The following is a 19,635-nucleotide window of genomic DNA, read 5'->3' as shown; positions in this document are numbered from 1 at the left end:
CCCTGATGAAAAAAAAGAGACTAATCTTTCTTTTGGTAGGTTCCATGATTTTATAGCAATAGAAGACAATATTCTGTGGGCCTAGCAAAATCAGTCAAAAATCCAGTAAAACAAAGGGATTGCTTCAGTGAAAATGGCTGCGTGTGAATGAGTTCATTATGTTAGGTGAAGTCTAGAAAAAAACTTTTTTCGTTATAAATACAAACATGTAGCTGTTTATGTTAAGTGAAATAATAAGCGAGTAAAAGTCCCTGAGAAAATGTCCAAGTGACTGACAGGCGTGACCGAAGCAGCCTTGACAATAGCCTCGCGCGTCACTTTGCCGAGACTACAATTAGTTCCCGAAAGCATTCATTACCGAGACTGAAAGACAAAGCGAGAGCGTAATATTAGACAAGGACAAGGCTGACCTCAACAAAAGGCATCATTAAGGACGCCAGATCATTCAGGCAGCCGATTGCGAGGGCGCACAGGGAGTCCAGCCAGCCTGGGAAGAAGAAGAAGAAAAAAAAAAAAAGACGAGACACCATGAACCAGACAACGGAAAACAAAAGGATCCTCACGGGAACACAATTCAAACAGCAAATTAAAGCAAACGGAAAAACAATCCAAAGCAGAATAATGTCTAAGATAAAGACGATTTGTGGAGGGAAGCGTTTCTTAGCTATATTGGTTGGCGCGCGAGAGGAGATGGTCCCATGGATGCATTACATCTTCTTTGTTTGTCTCTGCTGCCCTCTTTTCCTGATTGGTACGCAATACTTGTTGGGCTTTACCTACCATTGAAGTCAACTGGAAAAAAAAACAAAAAACATGTTGAATTCCCATTGTGGCCATTTACGTTTTTTTGTCTGTTTTTTTTTTTTTTTCTAAGCGGTCCTGTTTGGCAGCTTAGTGTTGCACAGGGTGGATCCGTTCGATCGAACCCCAGGTTGGTGATGATTCTTGGCCGTCATTGGCTGCGATTGATCACGCGGCGAATTTGGTACGCTCAGTAGTGGACTGTAGTGATGGTACATCATGTGATTTCTGTATTATTGTAATCCCATCATACTGTGTCGAGCAAAAAAAACAAAAAAAAAACAAAAAACAAAACAAAACAAAAAAAACTAAGTGGCCGGCCGAAGGAATACGTGCAATTGTATGGTGTTCCACAGGGTTCAATTCTGGAGCCTCTGCTGTTTTCATTGGGTTCCATTCCAGTGTTAATTTTGACAAAAAAAATAATAATTTAGTTTTAGTGATAGTCTTTTGACTAAAATTAATTAAAGTTTTGGTCATAATTTAGTCCTCTGTATTTTAGTTTCAATCCAATTTTAGTCGACAAAATTGACAGTTTAATCTCTTTTCCTTCAGCATACATTTCAACTTTTGTACAGAAAATGATAAGACACCTATTTGCAACTGTAGTTTAACACGCAAGACACATTTAATACAACGGTGTCTTTATTAATTGTTTCAATGAAACCTGTTGAACTGACAATAATATCAATTTGTATATACTCCGTGTTTGATGTCCTCTCTCACACGGTCTCATCTGTGAGCCTTTTCATCATTATTAACTCATTTGCTCCCAAAGACATCTAAATACGTTCTATTTTACATATAACCAGTGTCCCAAAGACGTTTTTTAAATGTTTTTGTTTTATGCTAGAGCATACAGAAGGCTTTGATGCAGCCTCTGAACTTAAATAACGGTTGAAACAATGGTAGTTTTTACAAAAACGGCCAACAGGTGGCAGCAGAGTATAAGAGATCATCCAGGGCCATGTTGCAGCAAGCCATTTTCCCCACAGTTTTAAACAGATTTGTGAATAATGATGAAACTGAGCTATATTGTAATGCTAATTGGTGCAAAACGGAAACAGATATAAATATACTATTTTATTTTATTTATTTATTTTTTACTAAAACCAGCAGGGACTGAAGGGGGTTTGCTTCACTGAAATGGCTGGGAGTGAATAAGTTAAGTCAAAGGTTTGGCTTGCAATGTAGAGTTCATCGCTCAGACTAACGAACAAATAAGGATCTGCAAACGAACACTAATTATGATAAATCCGTCGGCGTGAAATTTGCAGTGGGCGGGACAGTTGATTTGTTTTCACCTTGTAAGTGCTCGCAACAAGTTCGGCAAGCGCCACGCGGGAGTCGAGCGCTTGTAAACACTGATAAGCTGCTAATGGATGAATTGGAAAATAAAAAGGAGCTCTTATCGCTCACTGATAAATGGTCGCGTTTGTGCTGCACAATGACTAATAAGGATTGGCGATATCTGAAAAGTGACTCGACTGAACGGTTTCGAAATGTGCTGAAGTAGCAACCTGAAGCGATGCACGACATCAGGACACATTCTCCAGCGAGTGTGCGTATTATCCGCCCCACGCAAACCTGTTATTTACGCAATTAACTCATTCACTCCCAACCATTTTCACAGAAGCAATCCCCTTCACTCCCGGCTGTTTAACAGATTTGGACTGATTTTGCAAGTCCCACAGAATATTGTGTTCTATTGCTATAAAAACATGGAAACCACCAAAACAAAGATTAGTCTCTTCTTTCATCTGGAAAAAAAAAGTATGTTTTTTTTATCTGTTTCCATTTTGCAGCTATTAGCATTCGAATATAGCTAAGTTTCATCATTTTTCACAAATCTATTTAGAACTGTAAGTATTTTGCTGCCAGCTGCTAGCCGTTTGTGTAATAACTACCATTTCTTCAACCTTTCTTTGCAGTTGAGAGGCTGCATCAATGCCTTCTGTATCCTCTAGCACAAAAAAAACCCCAAAACGTATAAATACGTCTTTGGCAAACTTAAAACTTTTAAAATAGAACATATTTTTACGTTTTTGGTAGCAAATGAGTTAATCATTTTATACTGAGTTCAAACATACTTTTCTTCAGTCCACCTGATCTAAGACATGTGAGGTCTGTCAGAAATGTTCAAGGATTGCAGCATCACATAAGATATATTTCAGATTCAAAAGGACAAATTTTCCTCTTGGAAGTCATTGTACTGGAGTCTAAGAACTTTCTCACGTTGTCAGTGTTGTCTATAAGATGGGTTGGGTGAGTGGGAAATGAATCCACACAACTCTCGCCTCTTCCTGTGCGTCGATTGAAGCAAACACTTTTATTAACTAATTTGCTCCCAAAAACATATAATTACGTTCTATTTTAAATGTGTTAAGTGTCCCAAAGACATATTTATTTGTTTTGTTTTGTTTTTTTATGCTAGACAATACAGAAGGCTTTGATGCAGCCCCAACTGCAGCGAATGGGTGATTAAAAGTGATAGTAATTACAAAAACGGCCAGCAGGTGGCAACAGAGTATAAGAGATCAGCCAGGAACATGATGAATTCTAAGCAGATTTTTGAACAATGATAAAACTTGCTACAAAACGGAAAACATTTCAAATGAAACGTATGTTTACTTTTTGGAGAGCAAATGAATTAATAATTTTCCACTTCAAACATGCATTTTTTTTTTTAAGTGCAACATGGTGAGCTTTAGGTCACTATACCTGGCTATTATTCTGTTTCACATCACATCACAGAGGTCGGCCAAAGTCGGTGTTGACCACAATCAGAAGGGTTTGCCAGTGGAAATTTGAAAGAGGTCGACCTAACCGTTTTCCATGTAACCCTGCTTTAACCTCAACTAAATGGGTACTAATGTAAACTGTGCGTGTGTTTTTGTGTGCAGAGAAATCATGGATGCACACGCCCGAGGCTCTGGCCAAGCATTACATTGCCTACAACGCCAAGGTATAGTTCATCGCCTTGCTTGTTGTTTTCCTTTTATAGCAGTTTTAAAGCTACACAATTATAAACTAAAGGACAAGAAGTTGGTCATGGTACATTTCCTGTAAAAGAAGAGCACCATATTTGAGGAATATGTCCAGTAAAAAAAACACAATTTTGGAATATTTCCCAGGTGTCATATATACATGTGCTGCTTTAAAAAAAAAAGTTCTAATTTACTACAGCTAAAATTATTAGTTTTTCTCCAGTTATAGTCATGATTTTGCTGAAAGCATCATTTTCAACTTAATATAAATCAAATGCATTCATTTTTCCCAAGCCAAAAAATAACATTGCTGTAATTTTGTTACAGCTGAATTTATCGGGTATTCTCTTGTTCGAGTCATAATTTGGTTTGAAGCATTATTTTTAATTTAAGACAACCCAACATTTATTTTACTAAAGCAAAACAATAATAATAATAATAATTATTATCATCATCATCATTATCATCATCATTGGTACTAATGTAAACTATGTAAACTGTAATAATAATAACAATAATAAGTGACAGCCAAGTCAATGTCTACTTTGGAATAAACAAACTAAATTGCTGTAATTCTGTTACAGCTACATTTATTAGGTTTTGTTTCAGTTATAGTTATATGATTTTGCTGAAAGCATCATTTTCAACTCAATATAAATCAAATGCATTCATTTTGCCCAAGCCAAAAAATAAATAAAAAATTGAAAGTTGGAATTTTGAAAATGTTACAGCTGAATTTATCAGGTTTTCTCCTATTTGATTCATAATTTGGTTGAAAGCATCATCTTACCCAAAAACATTTATTTTACTAAAGCGAAAATAAACAAATAAATAAATAAATAAATAAAATAATCATAAGAAGAAGCGGCAGCCAAGTAAATGTCTCCTTTGGAATAAACTAACTAAATTGCTGTACCTTTGTTCCATCAAAATTTATTAGTTTTTCTCACATTTTAGTCATGATTGGTTTGAAAGCTTCATTTCAAATCAAAAACATTTATTGTTCCAAGTTTAAAAAAATAAATAAATAAATAAAAATAATAAGTTTGTTGCATTTTATTACTTTATACCAAGTAAACAAAAAAATTGTAATAGATTTTCTTTGGTCCAAAACCATAACATTTAGTTGGTGTAAGCCACTCTAATATACACACAATTTTTAACCACACAAATATTACATTTGCAATCACGTAAAATATTTTTCACTAGAAATAAAACGAGTCCGCTACGGTGGGAAAATTGTCAGTCCTGCTTCAAGTGCCGTTTCTCACGTTTCCAAAATAGACCAAACGGCGTCGTAAAAAGCTTTCAATTAAGAAACGCAAACGGCACGGATAAATTTGAGTGGATCGTTACTTTGAATGGACCATCGCGAGATGCAAATCTGTGCGCTTCCTGTGCATATTTTTGCCTCATTTGCGCCTTCGTAATCGCGAGCCGTGACGATTCGGAGACGGAGGGCCGGTTTGTTTTTTTCTGTCGGATGAGTCGGTGATGGATGAGCCTCTCATCTCTTTTTTTTTTTTTTTTGTCCCCTTAAACGGCCCCAGTTGCCGAGAGAAGGCGGCGGTCAAGAGTCGTCGCTTCTCCTTTTCTATTTTGAGCATTTGTCAGTTAGTACGTGGAAATATATTTGTCATAGCGGTACGGAGCGTTCACGTCCTCACAAGAGATGTTTTTCTTGCACCAAGTGGTGTTTGTCTTTGCAGCAACGTATTCCCTCTACCCGTTTACAGCATGGCCGGTTTAATTAGATGGACATCTTTGGAACGGATCGTCTTTTTTTATTGCTGTTAGACTTCAGAAATCCTATTAGCTTTTATACTACGACCTGGAACACTCGGGCAGGAACCGGGAATTACTTTCATGAGTAAAAAAATAAGGACACGGAGGCATCTTTTATAGGGTTAAATAGGGCATGCAGGAGAAGAATCCACATATAGACGATGGCTTGATGCCGCATGAGTGCAGGATCATTAGTTGGCAAGCCAAGCGGCAAAACTAAACTAAACCCGGGGAATGATTCACACAGGTTTGAAGCAGAGTGGCGAGCGATCGACGTCTGCTCGAGGTGTCGTGTCACACTCTGAGACATTTTCCGTTTCCTCAACCTTTAATGGGGCCCAGCACCCCGTGTTTATGACGCCTGATATTGGAAGAAGTTGCCAGTTAAGCTCACTGATGTGCTGGCGGCTATCTCCTGCATGCTGCACACATTTGTGTTGAATGGCGCCATCTGTTGGAGAATGATAGAGGTGACGCAGAAGATTCCCTGGTGGTTTGTTTAACGTCGGTCTTGTTCAGGCAGGAGCCATCCGCGAGGCGCAAATTGAATTGTGAGATGTTTTCAAAGGCGTGCGCAGAGGAATGAGAAGGAGGATCAGCTGTTTTGCCGTTTTGTGTCTGCCAGGATTGTTGAAGGTGTTATAATCCGGACATCTGTTCAGCGCCAACACTGGTCCACGAGGGCCGGAGTGCCGCAGGTTTTAGATGTTTCCATCCTCTAGAAATCTCAACTCATATCATCATCAGCAAGCAAGCTCTTGCAGAAGCCGATAGATAACGATCCTGATCTTTAGAATCGGGTGTGTTGGAGAACGGAAACATCTCTGGCCCCCCGAGGACCAGGACTAGGGAAGCCTGATCAGGTCTCTTTAGTCCACCTGATCTAAGACGTGTGAGGTCTGTCAGAAATGTTCCAGAATTGGCATCAGAGAAGATATATTTCAGATTCAAAGGACACATTTTCCTCTTGGAAGTAATTGTATTGGAGTCTAAGAACTTTCACGCGTTGTCAGTGTTGTCTATAAGCTGGGTTGGGTAAGTCGGAAATGAATCCAGTATGGTAATGGTTTTCTCATACAAGAACTGTCAGATGCTCAGGGCGTTGTGAACAGGCCTGAATTTTCCTGACACAATTCTCGCCTCTTCCTGTGCGTCGATTGAAGCAAACACTTTTATTAAACCAATTTGCTCCCAAAAACGTATAAATACGTTCTATTTTAAATGTATTAAGTGTCCCAAAGACTTATTTATATGATTTTTTTATGCTAGAACATACAGAAGGCTTTGATGCAGCCTCTCAACTGCAGAGAATGGGTGATTAAAAATTAATTACACAAACGGCCAGCAGTTGGCAGCAAAGTATAAGAGATCAACCAGGGCAATGATGAAAACAAGCTGTTTCCCCACAATTCTAAGCAGATTTGACTTCGCTATATTCTTATGCTAATTGCAGATTAGACAAACAGATACAAATATAACATTTTTTTCCAGATGAAAGAAGAGATTTTAATCTTTCTTTAGGTAGGTTCCATGTTTTTATAGCAATAGAACACAATATTCTGTGGGCCTTGCAAAATCAGTCAAAATCCAGTAAAACAGCCGGGAGCGAAGGGGGTTGCTTCAGTCAAAATGGCTGCCAGTGAATGAGTTAATGTGCGGTTGAAGAACCCGCAGCAGACGATGCCCCTGACATTGAAGAATACGATCAACGTAACTTTGAGTTTGCACCTCAAATGCCCTGCTTTTAAAGCTCAGGCAAGTTGGTTGGTTTCGGTTTCCTACTCCAAGAGCTATGAGTCATCATGGGTGCCTCTCCCTTAGCATGTCCGGCCTCGTTGGTCTCGTCATTCCTTGACGACAGACAATCCACGTCTGTAGAGTAATGAGGTCACCGTCGCGTACTCCAGGACAGAAGATTTGCAATTTGGGTGTGAAACATCTTTTTTGTGACACCAGTCCTGGAACTTTTCTGGCACAACTTGTACAAAATGCTCATGCAAAATTCAACTGGCTCTTCGTCACATACGGTAATAATTCATGGGCCACGTTTAGTTATCTGCTGTGTCTGAAAAAAAAAACAAACCCAATGAATATCTTCAAAATTTGAAATTAATGCGACTCGTGTTCTCTTGCAGTTCCTTGGTAACACTGAAGTGGAGGCCCCAAAAGGAACAGAGGTTGTCAAGGATGCAGTGAGAAAGCTCAAGGTAAAAGGGTTGACACCAGTCTCTCTCGCCTGAAGGAGCAAAAAAATAAATAAAGTGTCTATAGTGAAAGCTACAGTAAGATCAAGATTAAAAACCCCGAGCAGACGGTTGCTCTGATAAATATTATCCCGTCCGCCACGGGCAAGGTGCCTTTGCACTTTACCTTACCAGCATGGATGATATTTAGTGACTCGATAAAAGACATTATTTATCTACCGTAAAACTGTTTCAAGATTCTCAACTTGAATCCCAGAGTGATTTTTTTTTTTTTTTAAGTACAGTGTACACAGTTGAGCCAATAAATCAAGAAGGTGTACCTGCTGAGCTGCATTACTGATATGGAAAAACATACGTTGACGCTAATCTTATTGCTCAGCATGGTTTTATCAAGACAGTAAAGAAGAATACATCGTAGAATGGCCGTACGATTTGATCTTCTTTTTGTGATCACACACACAAGTGCCAGACTGCTTTCCAACACCGCTTCATCTCATTATCGTCATTAGCGGATAATGGGAAGGTCTGAACCAGCCGATCCGAGCGCCATGACAACAGCCCATTTGACTCGCTTGTTTTTGAAAATTGCTTATTACAGCTGATGAGCTAACAGAGGTAAATTGACCTCTTTGAAGTTTCAGAGGCACATCAAGAAGTCCGAGGGACAGAAAACCCCCAAAGTCGAGCTGCAGATTTCCATATATGGCGTGAAAATTCTCGATCTCAAGACAAAAGTAAGTGCTTCAACCGTGGACATGAGTCTTGTTGTTTTCCTTTCCCGTTTTGTCTTGTTTTGTTGTTACTTTGTCGGCAACTTCAGTCGACAGGACCAAATGTAAGCCCCTTGAAGGTGATGAAAACAAGTAAATTAATTGGGTTCATTCTTATTCCATGCAATCAAATGAATCAGAAAATCATGTTTGGACAAGTTGGGACACAGAGAACCAGTGGTGTCAAGTCCAGATCAAGAAAAAAAAAAAAAAAAAAAACCCTGCCACAGTTTAGCCACAGGGGCTTCTACTCAAACACGTCTTCCGGCCGCCCTCCGACCCGTTCCTGCTCCGGCAACGCACGTCTTGCGGCCGTCATCAAGCCCGCACCGGCAGCGCAAACCACGTGACTGCCATCAAACCCTGCTCTGGCAGTAGAAGCCCTAGCTGCAGCACCTTTCCAACCTTGCTTGAATGATGCAAGCCTAGCGACCGCCCTCTGGCCTTGATGTAGTGGCGCATATCTTGCGGCCACCCTACATTCCTGCACCAGAAGCTTCTACTCAAGGACCTGTGCATAAAGACAAACTGTGGTCGGGTTTTTCTGGACCCGGATTTGATACCGCTGCAAATTTTAGACTCGACTTCCTCATTGAAACACCCCCACACCACAGAATAGTCAGCGAGGATAATCTTTTAGCGGTAATTGGTCATTTGTTGATGATTTTGATCGGGAATCAGCCTCTTAGTCACCGTTCACACGAAACCCCGTTTCAATGTAACCGCACCGCAAGTTTTTTTTTTACCGTTTGGGCAGTTCGTCCACACGGTGGCTCGGTTTCGGAGCTTGAAACCGATCACGTTTGAACCTGTGCTCCAGAGTGGAAAGGTTTCAAAACGGGCACCGGTACGCTCCAATGTGGCGCACAAACCGACAGTCTGTCAACAACAATGGCGGATAGCCATGTCTTTGTCATTTTGCGCAACCTCTTTAACTTGTTTATGATTTTACAGCAAATTGTTTTGCGTGATGTTATACTTGAATCACCCGAAATTGTCACTTCTCCTGTGGTTTGTTCGTCTCACTGATCTGTATATATTACTGGATAGCCAATAGTGCATACACGCCACAGGGCAGCCATCTTATTTCTCCCATCTCGCGAGCAGACTACTGTTTACTTTGAAAAGCCCTTTTCTTTTATCGCTCAGTTCTTAGGCCCCTGTTGTTTTTACTAAGTACTGTCTCAAATGTTCTCTAATTTCGATACTGTGTAAATGTATAGGATCGTATGGCGAGAAACGTTTCTTGGGAGGAGTAATATGGCGGCCTCGCGGCTTCAAAAGTCTTGGCCTATCGGCTATTCAGATCCATGGTTCGTCTTCTTCGCTGATTCTTCTTCTACACTTCCCGTTATAATTCCCTGTGGCAGCGCTACAGTGCCACTCCAGACTTTGCATATATATTGCAGCCGTTAAACGTCATAGGCGTCTTCTTTTGGACAATCTTGAGACGGTTCTGTCTGCACAAAATTTGTTTGAAGAAAGACACCGGCTTTGCTTCCGTGTAAACAGGCCCTTGATATGTGCCCGTACCCACTTTGGTAACTTATGGCATCGTGTGCTTTGTTTTTCCAGGATGTGCAGCACAACTGTCAGTTACACAGAATATCCTTCTGCGCGGACGACAAAACGGACAAACGGATATTTACGTTCATTTGCAAGGACTCCGAGTCCAACAAGCACCTGTGCTATGTGTTTGACAGCGAAAAGTGTGTAAGTGTCCAAGCTGTTGCCAAGCGGATGTCTTCACTCGGAGCCTAATTGCCAGTCGACGTCGGGTCGATCGTGACATTTAGCTGAATATCATCCGTGTGACACCGCAGGCCGAAGAGATCACGCTCACCATCGGCCAGGCCTTCGACTTGGCCTACAAGAAGTTCCTGGAGTCGGGAGGCAAAGACGTGGAAACCAGGAAGCAGATTGGGAGCCTGCAGAAAAGAGTGCGTCTTCTCGCCGTACTTCCTTTCAGCTTGTTTGCCGTTTTATTAATGAGCGTAATCGACTTTGACGTGCACCCATCGCTAATTGCCCTTTAACGATGTGTCATCGAGTGCGGGACGCATCTGAGTGAGCTCTTTGGTTAGCTTGTTTGGCAGCTCGGCAATCATTTGTGGATAAATGATGATTAAGTCAAGCACATTTAAATACCGTTAGGTTTCAACACCAGTAGTGCAGTGGTGTTAATTTCATCACCGAAAAACTAAACATAACTAATTTTGTCAACACAAACTAGACTAGACTAAAATAAAACCCTCATTAATAAACAATAATGGGACTAAATCAGTATGCATTTTCGTCGACTAATGAAGACGAGACGAAAATGTACTTCACTTCATAAAAACTCAACTAAAATCTTGACATTTTAGTTCATGAACAAAAACAGTTAGAGGTTAAAAACAAAACAAACATTCATCGATTCGCTTTTGACAGCTCTAGACTAAAACTAGACGTTGACAGTTTTTGTTGACTAAAAACTAGACGAATAAAATTTAGTTTTTCTTGAACTAAAATAAAGACTAAAATATTCGATTTATAGTCAACTAAAAATGGCATTACGCCCCTCCAGTCGAAAATTACGAGTCCAAGTGGTTCTTGACATATTTTGCGGTTCAGCATGCCGTAAGAACTGTACAAAATACAGAAAACACCACTTTAAAGAGCTAAATAACACAAACTAATTCTCAAAGCAAACAAAGATATTCACATTCAAAACATAACATAACATAACATAACATAACATAACAGCCATATAGGCCTGTAAACATCCCCTAACTAAGCCTGCTAACATGCTAACAATGATAGCATGCTAACTGACTACCTCCAAAAGACAACGTAAAGCTAACACAAAGAGTGAGAATGCTTGCAAATATGTTACCTGATTGGCCGCATGTATTAGAGAGGAGTAGAATAGCTTCTTCCAACAGCCACCAACAGCAGCTCTTCAGGATGGCTTTCCATTGTCTGACCAGGAATGATGAAGCAGTGCGCCAGTCATTAGCGTCCCCATACAACATAACAAGCATTGGTTCCACTATAAAAACAAACCCTGAAAACAACTAAATTCTTACAAATACATAAAATAAGTCTTTATATTTATGATGTAATTAAACTAAATGTATTTTTTATTTTAAAGCTAACTACTGACAGCTACAAATGGACTAAATGAAAACAGCATGAGGTTGACGAATTATATCAAGAACTAACAAGTGTGATTGAAACTGGACTAAAACTGAGACAAAATTTTAAAATGGTGCATAAAATTAACACTATAGTGCAGTGGTGGACCAGCTGCCGGCTGATACAATTTGTCACCGCTCCCCTCCCGTGTTTTCCCTGCAGATTCAAGAACTGGAAACAGAAAACTGCGAGTTGAAGCAGCAACTCCAAGATCTGGAACAGCAGTTGATGATCGCGCACGTCCCCCTAGTAAAAGACAAACGTCCGCCCATCTTTACTCGCCGCTCGACTAATCGAGCGCTGCCGTCTTTTTTTTTTTTCCTCAGCCGTTGTATCTAAATGACGCTAACGAAGCGTACACGCTGCAGAGGCCTTCTTCTCTCTTCTGGTGTCACGACGTCAACTCCTGTCTGGAGACCTCCTCTGTCACCCTCACGCCTATGAGCTCGCCAGACTCCAACCTGTCCGCTGGCCTACTAACACCGCCGCCTGCCAAAACCGCTTTCCTTGCTCCTAAACCTCCCGAGGGATGCGGCGACGCGCGACCTCGCGTAAACTCACCCCTTGTTTTCTTCTGCCTTTTAACTTTTTCTCTCTTACGTGTTCTCCACGTATTTAGAAACAAGCTTATACCCGCCATTTTGTCAACAGGCCGGGAGCGTCTCCATGCAACCGCAGTCGACGGATATTTTCGACATGGTTCCCTTCTCACCCGGCGGGAACGTGCTGGGGCCCACGCAAGCTAGCAACGGCTGCCCGATACCTCCGACCTCGCTGGCGCCAAACTTAGGTACGGAGTAAGGGTGGGAACCTCTGGTTACCTCACGATACGATACGATATGCAATACAAGGCTCACGATAACGATTAGCTCAAGATATGGCGATACCACGATTATCGATACATTGGTTAGGAAATAAATTCATGATAATCTACGATAAAACTATTTAAGACCATAAGCTGATGTTTTTTCAATGAGAAAATCGGTTATTTTTGTGTACCATCACTGAAACACAATATTAAAACCGGTGTCTTCTTAACAGTGAGTAATTTAGTGCATTTAAAAAACAACAACAAATATAAATGTCTTCTTAACGGAGACAACTTTCTGTGAACAAATTTGTGTCTTTCTTAATTAACTCATTCAACCCCAGAAACGTATAAATACGTTTTTTTAATACGTAGTCCTTCATTCCCAAAAATGTATTTATAAGTTTTGTTTTTGTTTTGTTTTTTTCGTTAGGTTTTGATGCAGCTTCTGATGTGAAGAGGTCGCTTAAAGCAATTGTAGTTATTACAAAAAACGGCCAGGTGGCAGCAGAGTATAAGAGGTCACCCAGGGCCATGTTGCAGCAAGCTCTTTTTCCAAGTGTTTTCAACAAGTTTTAATAATAAATAATACAAATAATGACAAATAAATGTCTTCCACAAGTCAAAGTAAGCTGATGGAGTCTTCTTCGCCGTACATTTCCCCGCCACTCTTATGAGGCACTCTCCCTAGTGGCCCGCCAAGTAATTGCTCAATCAGTAATGAACCAAGGAGCCGTTATAGTGGCTGTATATTAACTACAAATATCTCGATACTTGCGTGGACGTATCGATAATCTATTGGGTGACAAAGTATCACGATTTGTTGTGATATCGATTTATCGTCACACTCCTAGTACGGAACCCCCTGGTGGTTCCTTTTTATAAAAACACAAAGTAAAGTTTACGTTTAAGTTTTTGAATGTTGTTGTTGTTGAAGGGAAAGACCTGTTTGGGGCGGAGCCTTTTGATCCCTTCACCTGTGGCTCGGCCGACTTCCCTCCAGATATTCAGTCCAAGCTGGATGAAATGCAGGTGAATTTTTTATTTTTTTTTTCCACCAGGTTCTTTGCTTTGTATGAATGTGAATGCAGTGAGCACAGTCCGAACAAATGGATTTTTTTATGGTTATGGAAGTTGTAGGCTAAGTTTAAAATGTTAAAATCGGAGTTTGTGGTCACTCTTTTAGACAACTTCCTGTTCTATTTCGGGCATACGTCCTTGAGACTTTTTTTTTTTTGAGAGTCCTGTGGTGACTGTCAAAATGTGTTTACTTGCATGTTTATGCTACAAAAACTGTCAGGAAAGATACTCATCAACACAGAAATCCTCTAACGGTAAACATACAACACCAACAACCAGATTTCAGTTTAGCATAAGCACAAAAAAAACAACCCAAGCACACAACTAACACATTCACAAGGCCAATTTGCAAAATTCAAAGCAGCTGCCAGCAACGAGCCCTTTTTAAAGCCCCCGCTGCTGATTGCTGTTTCGTGATTGGCTGTCAGGGAAACAAACCGACCAACCACTTCTTACGTGGAATGGTATCTCACCACCGATAGGCCTGCGCTCTTGTCCAATCAGAGCAGCGCACACGTCTCACCGGGCCACTCCTTCCCAAGCTGAAAATTGCTGACTATTTCCACCAGGTGGCGACGTTTGAAGAAAGAAACGCATTCTTGACATTCCTTGGAAGCGTTGCCTCCTAATTCTTGACACGCTTGACAGTTTTACAACTTGTAAACAATTTGTCTTTTGTCCTCTTTGCTTGCAGCGGCAAAGATGGTTTGTACTTTTCTCTCTCTCTGCCTTCGTTCCATGTGACGTTGGGTTGCGCTTTCTTGTATGTGATGGCATGATGGCTGCACTTTCATGAAGGGGTTCGAAGACTTTTTGGGTCCAGGGACACAAATATATATACACACACACACACACACACACACACACATATATATATATATATATATATATATATATATATATATATATATATATATATATATATATATATATATATATATATATATATATGTAATTGAAAAGTTGCCTATTTTCATGCAAAAGTCATAATATTCTGAAAATAATTCAGTTTTTTTTTTTTGTTTTTTTTTAAGGGGAAGTGGGAATTGCAATGTATTTTTTTTCAACAAAAAAGTCATGCTCTTATAATAAAGTATTTTTCCACAAATAAATTGTAATATATAATAATATATTTTTTGAAAATATAATAATGTAAATCAATCTATTATTATTATTATTATTATTATTATTATTATTATTATTTAATAATTGACACTGGAGGCAAAAATAATGTTTATTGTATTAGTTTTTATTGTATTTATTTATTTATTTATTTATTTTATTTATTTTTTTATTGTTAACATAGTGAGTTAAATAGATCCATAAACTTGATTGCTATCTTTGAAAAAACAAATGGATAATAAAAAATAAATAAATAAATAAATAAATAAATAAATAAATACAAATTATTGACCCTGCAGGCAGAAGTTTTGTTTTATTTTATTTTTTTTATTATTTTTTTACTGTTTAATATAGTGAGTCAACTACATGCATGCATTTCTGAGAAACAAATTGATAATTAAAAAAATATAAATTAAAAAAATAATAATAATTGACCCTGCAGGCAGAAATATATTAAAAACATATTTTATTTCTTATTTTTATTTTTATTTTTTAATGGTTAATATAGTGAGTCAAATAGACACATTAACATGATTGCTATTTCTGAGAAAGAAATGTAACAGAATGATTGATTATTTGTCTTCAAACAGTATTTATTTTATTTTATATATTGATATTGTATTTATTTGTCCAGTTGATGCATGCTACACCTTTGATTTAAATTGCATGATTAAGTCTTAAAGATTGTGGAGGATCAAAGCTGCCAAAATTCAAAATAAATAAATGACTAAATAAATAAATAAATGACTAAAAGTGAAAATAAAAATAATACATTTCTATTTATTTTTTTTATTAGATGTTTTTTTATATCCATTTTTATTTTCACTCTTAGTCATTTATTTATTTATTTAGTCATTTATGTGTTTATTTAGGCATTTATTTATCTTGAATTTTGGCAGTTTTGGTCCTCCATAACAGTTGACTTTTTTTTTTTTTTTCTTGTCACATCAACATTTCTGTGTGGTTTCAATTGCGTTTTGCACGAGTTGCAAAACATTGTGTTAAATCCCGTTGTACGTTCCAGGAGGGGTTCAAAATGGGACTAACACTAGAGGGCGCCGTCTTCGCTCTGGACCCGCTCGATGGCCGCTGCTGATTGCCCGCCTGAAGATGTTTTCTTCTCATCTTCTTTCCATTTTTTTTTTTTTTTTTTTTTGTACAAGTGCCAAAATCCGAGTTGAGATGTCCACCGTTGACGTTTCTTTATGGATTTGCATTTAGATTTTTTATTTTTTTTTTCAATACCTGCAGAAGTATTCTAGAAAGAGACATATTTTTGTACAAACTTGGAAGGGATGATTTGGACTACATTTGCTTGCACAGTGCGAGACTTGTATATATACGTATAGCTTACACAAACTTTGTGTATACGCGTTATTTTTCAACCGGTTTGCCAAATACAAGATAGCGATGAAATACATGAGAAATGACACTCGTAACATGACATATTTTACTTATCATTAACGCACACGTTTAAATGTAGTACTGCTTTTTTTTTTTTTTTTTTTTTTCAATTCCACATGAATTTTCTCTGAGTTTATTGCTGTCTAACTTCTTGCACCAAAAGGCACTTTTTGGACTGGGGAGGGATTTACTGTATGGAATGTCAATACAGCAGTACAATGTCCATTATTTTTATTGTTGCTTTCTTTGTTTATTAATACTGTCACACTTATTAAAATAAAATGTTACTGGGAAAAAAATAAAAATAAAAAAAAGTCCTTTTAGTCTTGCCTGAATGCTGTTACCATCCTAATATATATGAGGCCAGTCAAATCGATTAGTTTGAAAATATAGAAGGGAAAAAAAAACGCGTTAATTTAATATGCACAATGAATTAGTCGGATGGTCTTTTTTTGTCTTTCAAAAATATATTTTTTTTAAACATAGCTATGAGGTTGACCAGTTTGAAAATCCGGAGTTAGGAAATAAATTAAATATTACATTAAATAAAAAAAAAAATAAAAAAAAAATAAATAAATTTTAAAAAATTTAATAAAAAAATAAACAAATTAAATAAATATATATATATATATATATATATATATATATATATATATATATATATATATATATATATATATATATATATATATATATATATATATATATATATATATATATATATATATATATATATATATATATATATATATATATATATATATATATATATATATATATATATATGTATTAGGAATTAAATACTTTCTGCAGGAATATGCAAGGTGGTTTGTGGACTCACTCTAGGAGTACTCAAAAAAATGATTAAATTACATCTTCAAAGTGTACAAAATATTGAGATGGCATCAACTTTTTATTTATTTATTTTTTTTAAGCCAATACAGTACACGTTATGTACAATTCAGTTGTATTCTTGTGTAACATTTATTCAGCTACAATTTGTATTTCATTTTTATGTGTGACACGTTTTAAGCTATTATTTAAGTACAGTTATTATTTTCCTATATTGAAATGCATTCCAACTGTGCTTATTGTCACAGTGGCATGAACAAAAAATAAAAATGTAATTTTAGTCTGCCTGATTTTTTGAAGAACTCTTGATCCTGCCTCGTAACTGCATTTTAATGGTGTCACTTTTATTTATATATTTTTCAAGGTGGTATTTGGAGTAAAACGTAAAAACAACCACTGAGCTATATTACATACATATTAATGACGTCGCATATTCTTACCTTCATCAATATACAGCACACTTGTGGCTGTGTAACAGGCTTGGTCATATTCAAATATCACAATATATTATTAAAAACATCGCAAGCAGTTTTGTCATCTGAAACAACAAGTCAGAGTGAATGAGTTGCAATGTTTATTTCAAAGGATGGAACGCAAATGCATCCCGTGTGGGGGAAAAAAAAAATGGCGTCCTCATTTCGTCTTCTCTGCCTCAGCGATTTGTCAGGCAGTCAAACTTAAAAAAAAAAAAAAACCAACTATAATAAATATATTAAAAATAAGCACCAGATGATCACAATGGAATTATTTAACCCTCCTGTTACGTTCAATAATCTTCCTCACGGGTCAATTTGACCCGACGCGTGTTTATTATTCAAATGTTTGAAACCAAAAAATAATCCCAATTGTGTGCAATATTTATCGTCGACTGCCCTTATTCCAACGGGTCAATTTGACCCGCAACGTTAACGGGAGGGTTAAAAACACATTCAACAAGCTCAAGTTACAAAAAAAAAAAAAAAAGTAAATACTAAATACATATCATTATCAATACAGTTTGTCAATTTGTGTGCAAAAAAAAAAAAATACTAAATGAACATTTCAACAACAAACTTTGCCTTTCCTAAATTAATGTGACAAGAGTTTTTGGGGATAACAAGCATTTTGTTTAATTTGTTGTATAGCAGGAGATACAAAGCAAATCTATAAATGTTAAATGTTTTCAAGATAATATATTAACCCTGGATACTGAAAAGGAAGAACTGACATGCATTTATTAAAAAAAACACAAAAAAAACATAATGATCTGTGTTCATTATTGCAAAAATTAGAAATAAAAAAAAATGACAAAAGCACCACACATGACTCACATTGACATCATATTCATCATCTCTCCGTTGGCGAGATGGAAAGACCTCGATTGGCGTCTGCCCTGCCCGTACCGCAAGAACTAGTTAGCGTCATGCTACTTTACAAAACAGCACCCACATGTGAGAAGAACATGTTTCTAAATGTACGGAGGGATGTCAGTCTCAGTGACGAGGTAGCTAACAAAGAAAACGTTTTGGGGGGCATCAAGTTCAAATGGGGGCGGGGCAAAAAAAATTGTCAAAACGGTTTACACACGTAAAGCTAATCGGGATGTTTAGAATGCGGTGGTCCGAAAATAGGGTCCAAAATGGGATATAGCTGAAAAAAAAGTAAATAAAAATGCTCATTTTGAGATTGGTGTTGGAACAGAGTCCTTGCCCGTATTTATTAGCGAGTGTTTATGAATTTCTCATCAGGGTTCCTTCAAGGTCACAAATATTCACCAAACGTTCGCCAGCAGTTGTAAAGGCTGTTCTTGTTGCAAGGAAATTTTTGCACGCTAGAAATTTTCTTGCGACAATTAAAACTGTTGCCGACCATTACAACTGTTGGCGAACGTCTTGGCGACCTTGAACGAAGCCTGCCAAAAAAAAAAAATCAATATCCGCTACACTCGCAAAAGTTCGCCGCTCAGTGGGATACGGAAATGTTCTTTTTTGAGATTATCGAACGGATGAAATCTGTGCATACCAGGCTTTAGATCCAAAATTTCATAGTTGAACAAAACAAGCAGTTAATGTGAGTTGCGGGGACTTAAATGGGACGTTACCAAAAAAATAAAATAAAAAAATCATAATTTTGAATTGCTTTTATACAAACATTCAAGCCATCAAGTGTGAAATCAAACATCATTTTCTGTCTCCGTGTGAGTCATTTTGATTCCGTTACCACGCCCATGACTTTGCGTTTAGGCTGGGTGAAGATATGTCATTTCCGAACGACAGCACTATCACGTCAAGGTAAGCATAGCTGCAATGAGTTGGGCACGCAGATTAGCATTAGCATGAGTGAACTTGTGGACAGAGTGGGGGTGTGCATTTGGGTGATAAACGAATCTTTTAGCAAGTGCATGAAGTGCTGCATCCATGAGTGAAATTGCGCTTCTTTCTAAAGGGTTCACCCCCCCCCGCAATCTCTGGGCTCCCCTTCATATTCAGTCCCCTCGATCCACCCCCTGGGTAACGAAAGCTTGACTCCGCCCCCTCGAAACAGGCTAAGATCCGGCACATTTTCTGGCCGTAATTCTTGGGACATTTCGAAGGGGAACTGCAAAATATGTCCATTCCTTTCAGTGGCATATGAAATCCACGTTGGGATAAACAAGATAATAAACA

At 37.8% G+C, this 19,635-nt stretch overlaps 1 protein-coding gene across 9 annotated transcripts in view; it reads left to right on the top strand.

Annotated features, from left to right (window-relative positions):
* Positions 1-16,455, top strand: part of LOC144030649 (PTB domain-containing engulfment adapter protein 1-like) — a 55,694-nt gene extending 39,239 nt beyond the window's left edge. For 3 of the 9 annotated variants that reach the window (XM_077537120.1, XM_077537112.1, XM_077537113.1), the window contains exons 3-11: positions 3,705-3,766; positions 7,709-7,780; positions 8,413-8,511; positions 10,123-10,260; positions 10,371-10,487; positions 11,887-11,973; positions 12,051-12,275; positions 12,376-12,514; positions 13,470-14,297. In XM_077537120.1, the coding sequence (XP_077393246.1) occupies positions 3,705-3,766; positions 7,709-7,780; positions 8,413-8,511; positions 10,123-10,260; positions 10,371-10,487; positions 11,887-11,973; positions 12,051-12,275; positions 12,376-12,514; positions 13,470-13,672 (1,142 nt within the window). In that variant the 3' untranslated portion in view covers positions 13,673-14,297. The other 6 variants (XM_077537116.1, XM_077537114.1, XM_077537117.1 and 3 more) reach the window with 6 other exon arrangements.
* The last annotated feature ends 3,180 nt before the right edge of the window (positions 16,456-19,635 follow it).

The sequence above is a fragment of the Festucalex cinctus genome, chromosome 11 (genome assembly GCF_051991245.1).
Source record: "Festucalex cinctus isolate MCC-2025b chromosome 11, RoL_Fcin_1.0, whole genome shotgun sequence".
NCBI lineage: Eukaryota > Metazoa > Chordata > Actinopteri > Syngnathiformes > Syngnathidae > Festucalex > Festucalex cinctus.
Note: the sequence above shows the minus strand (reverse complement) of the source record. Positions and strands in the feature narration are given on the sequence as shown.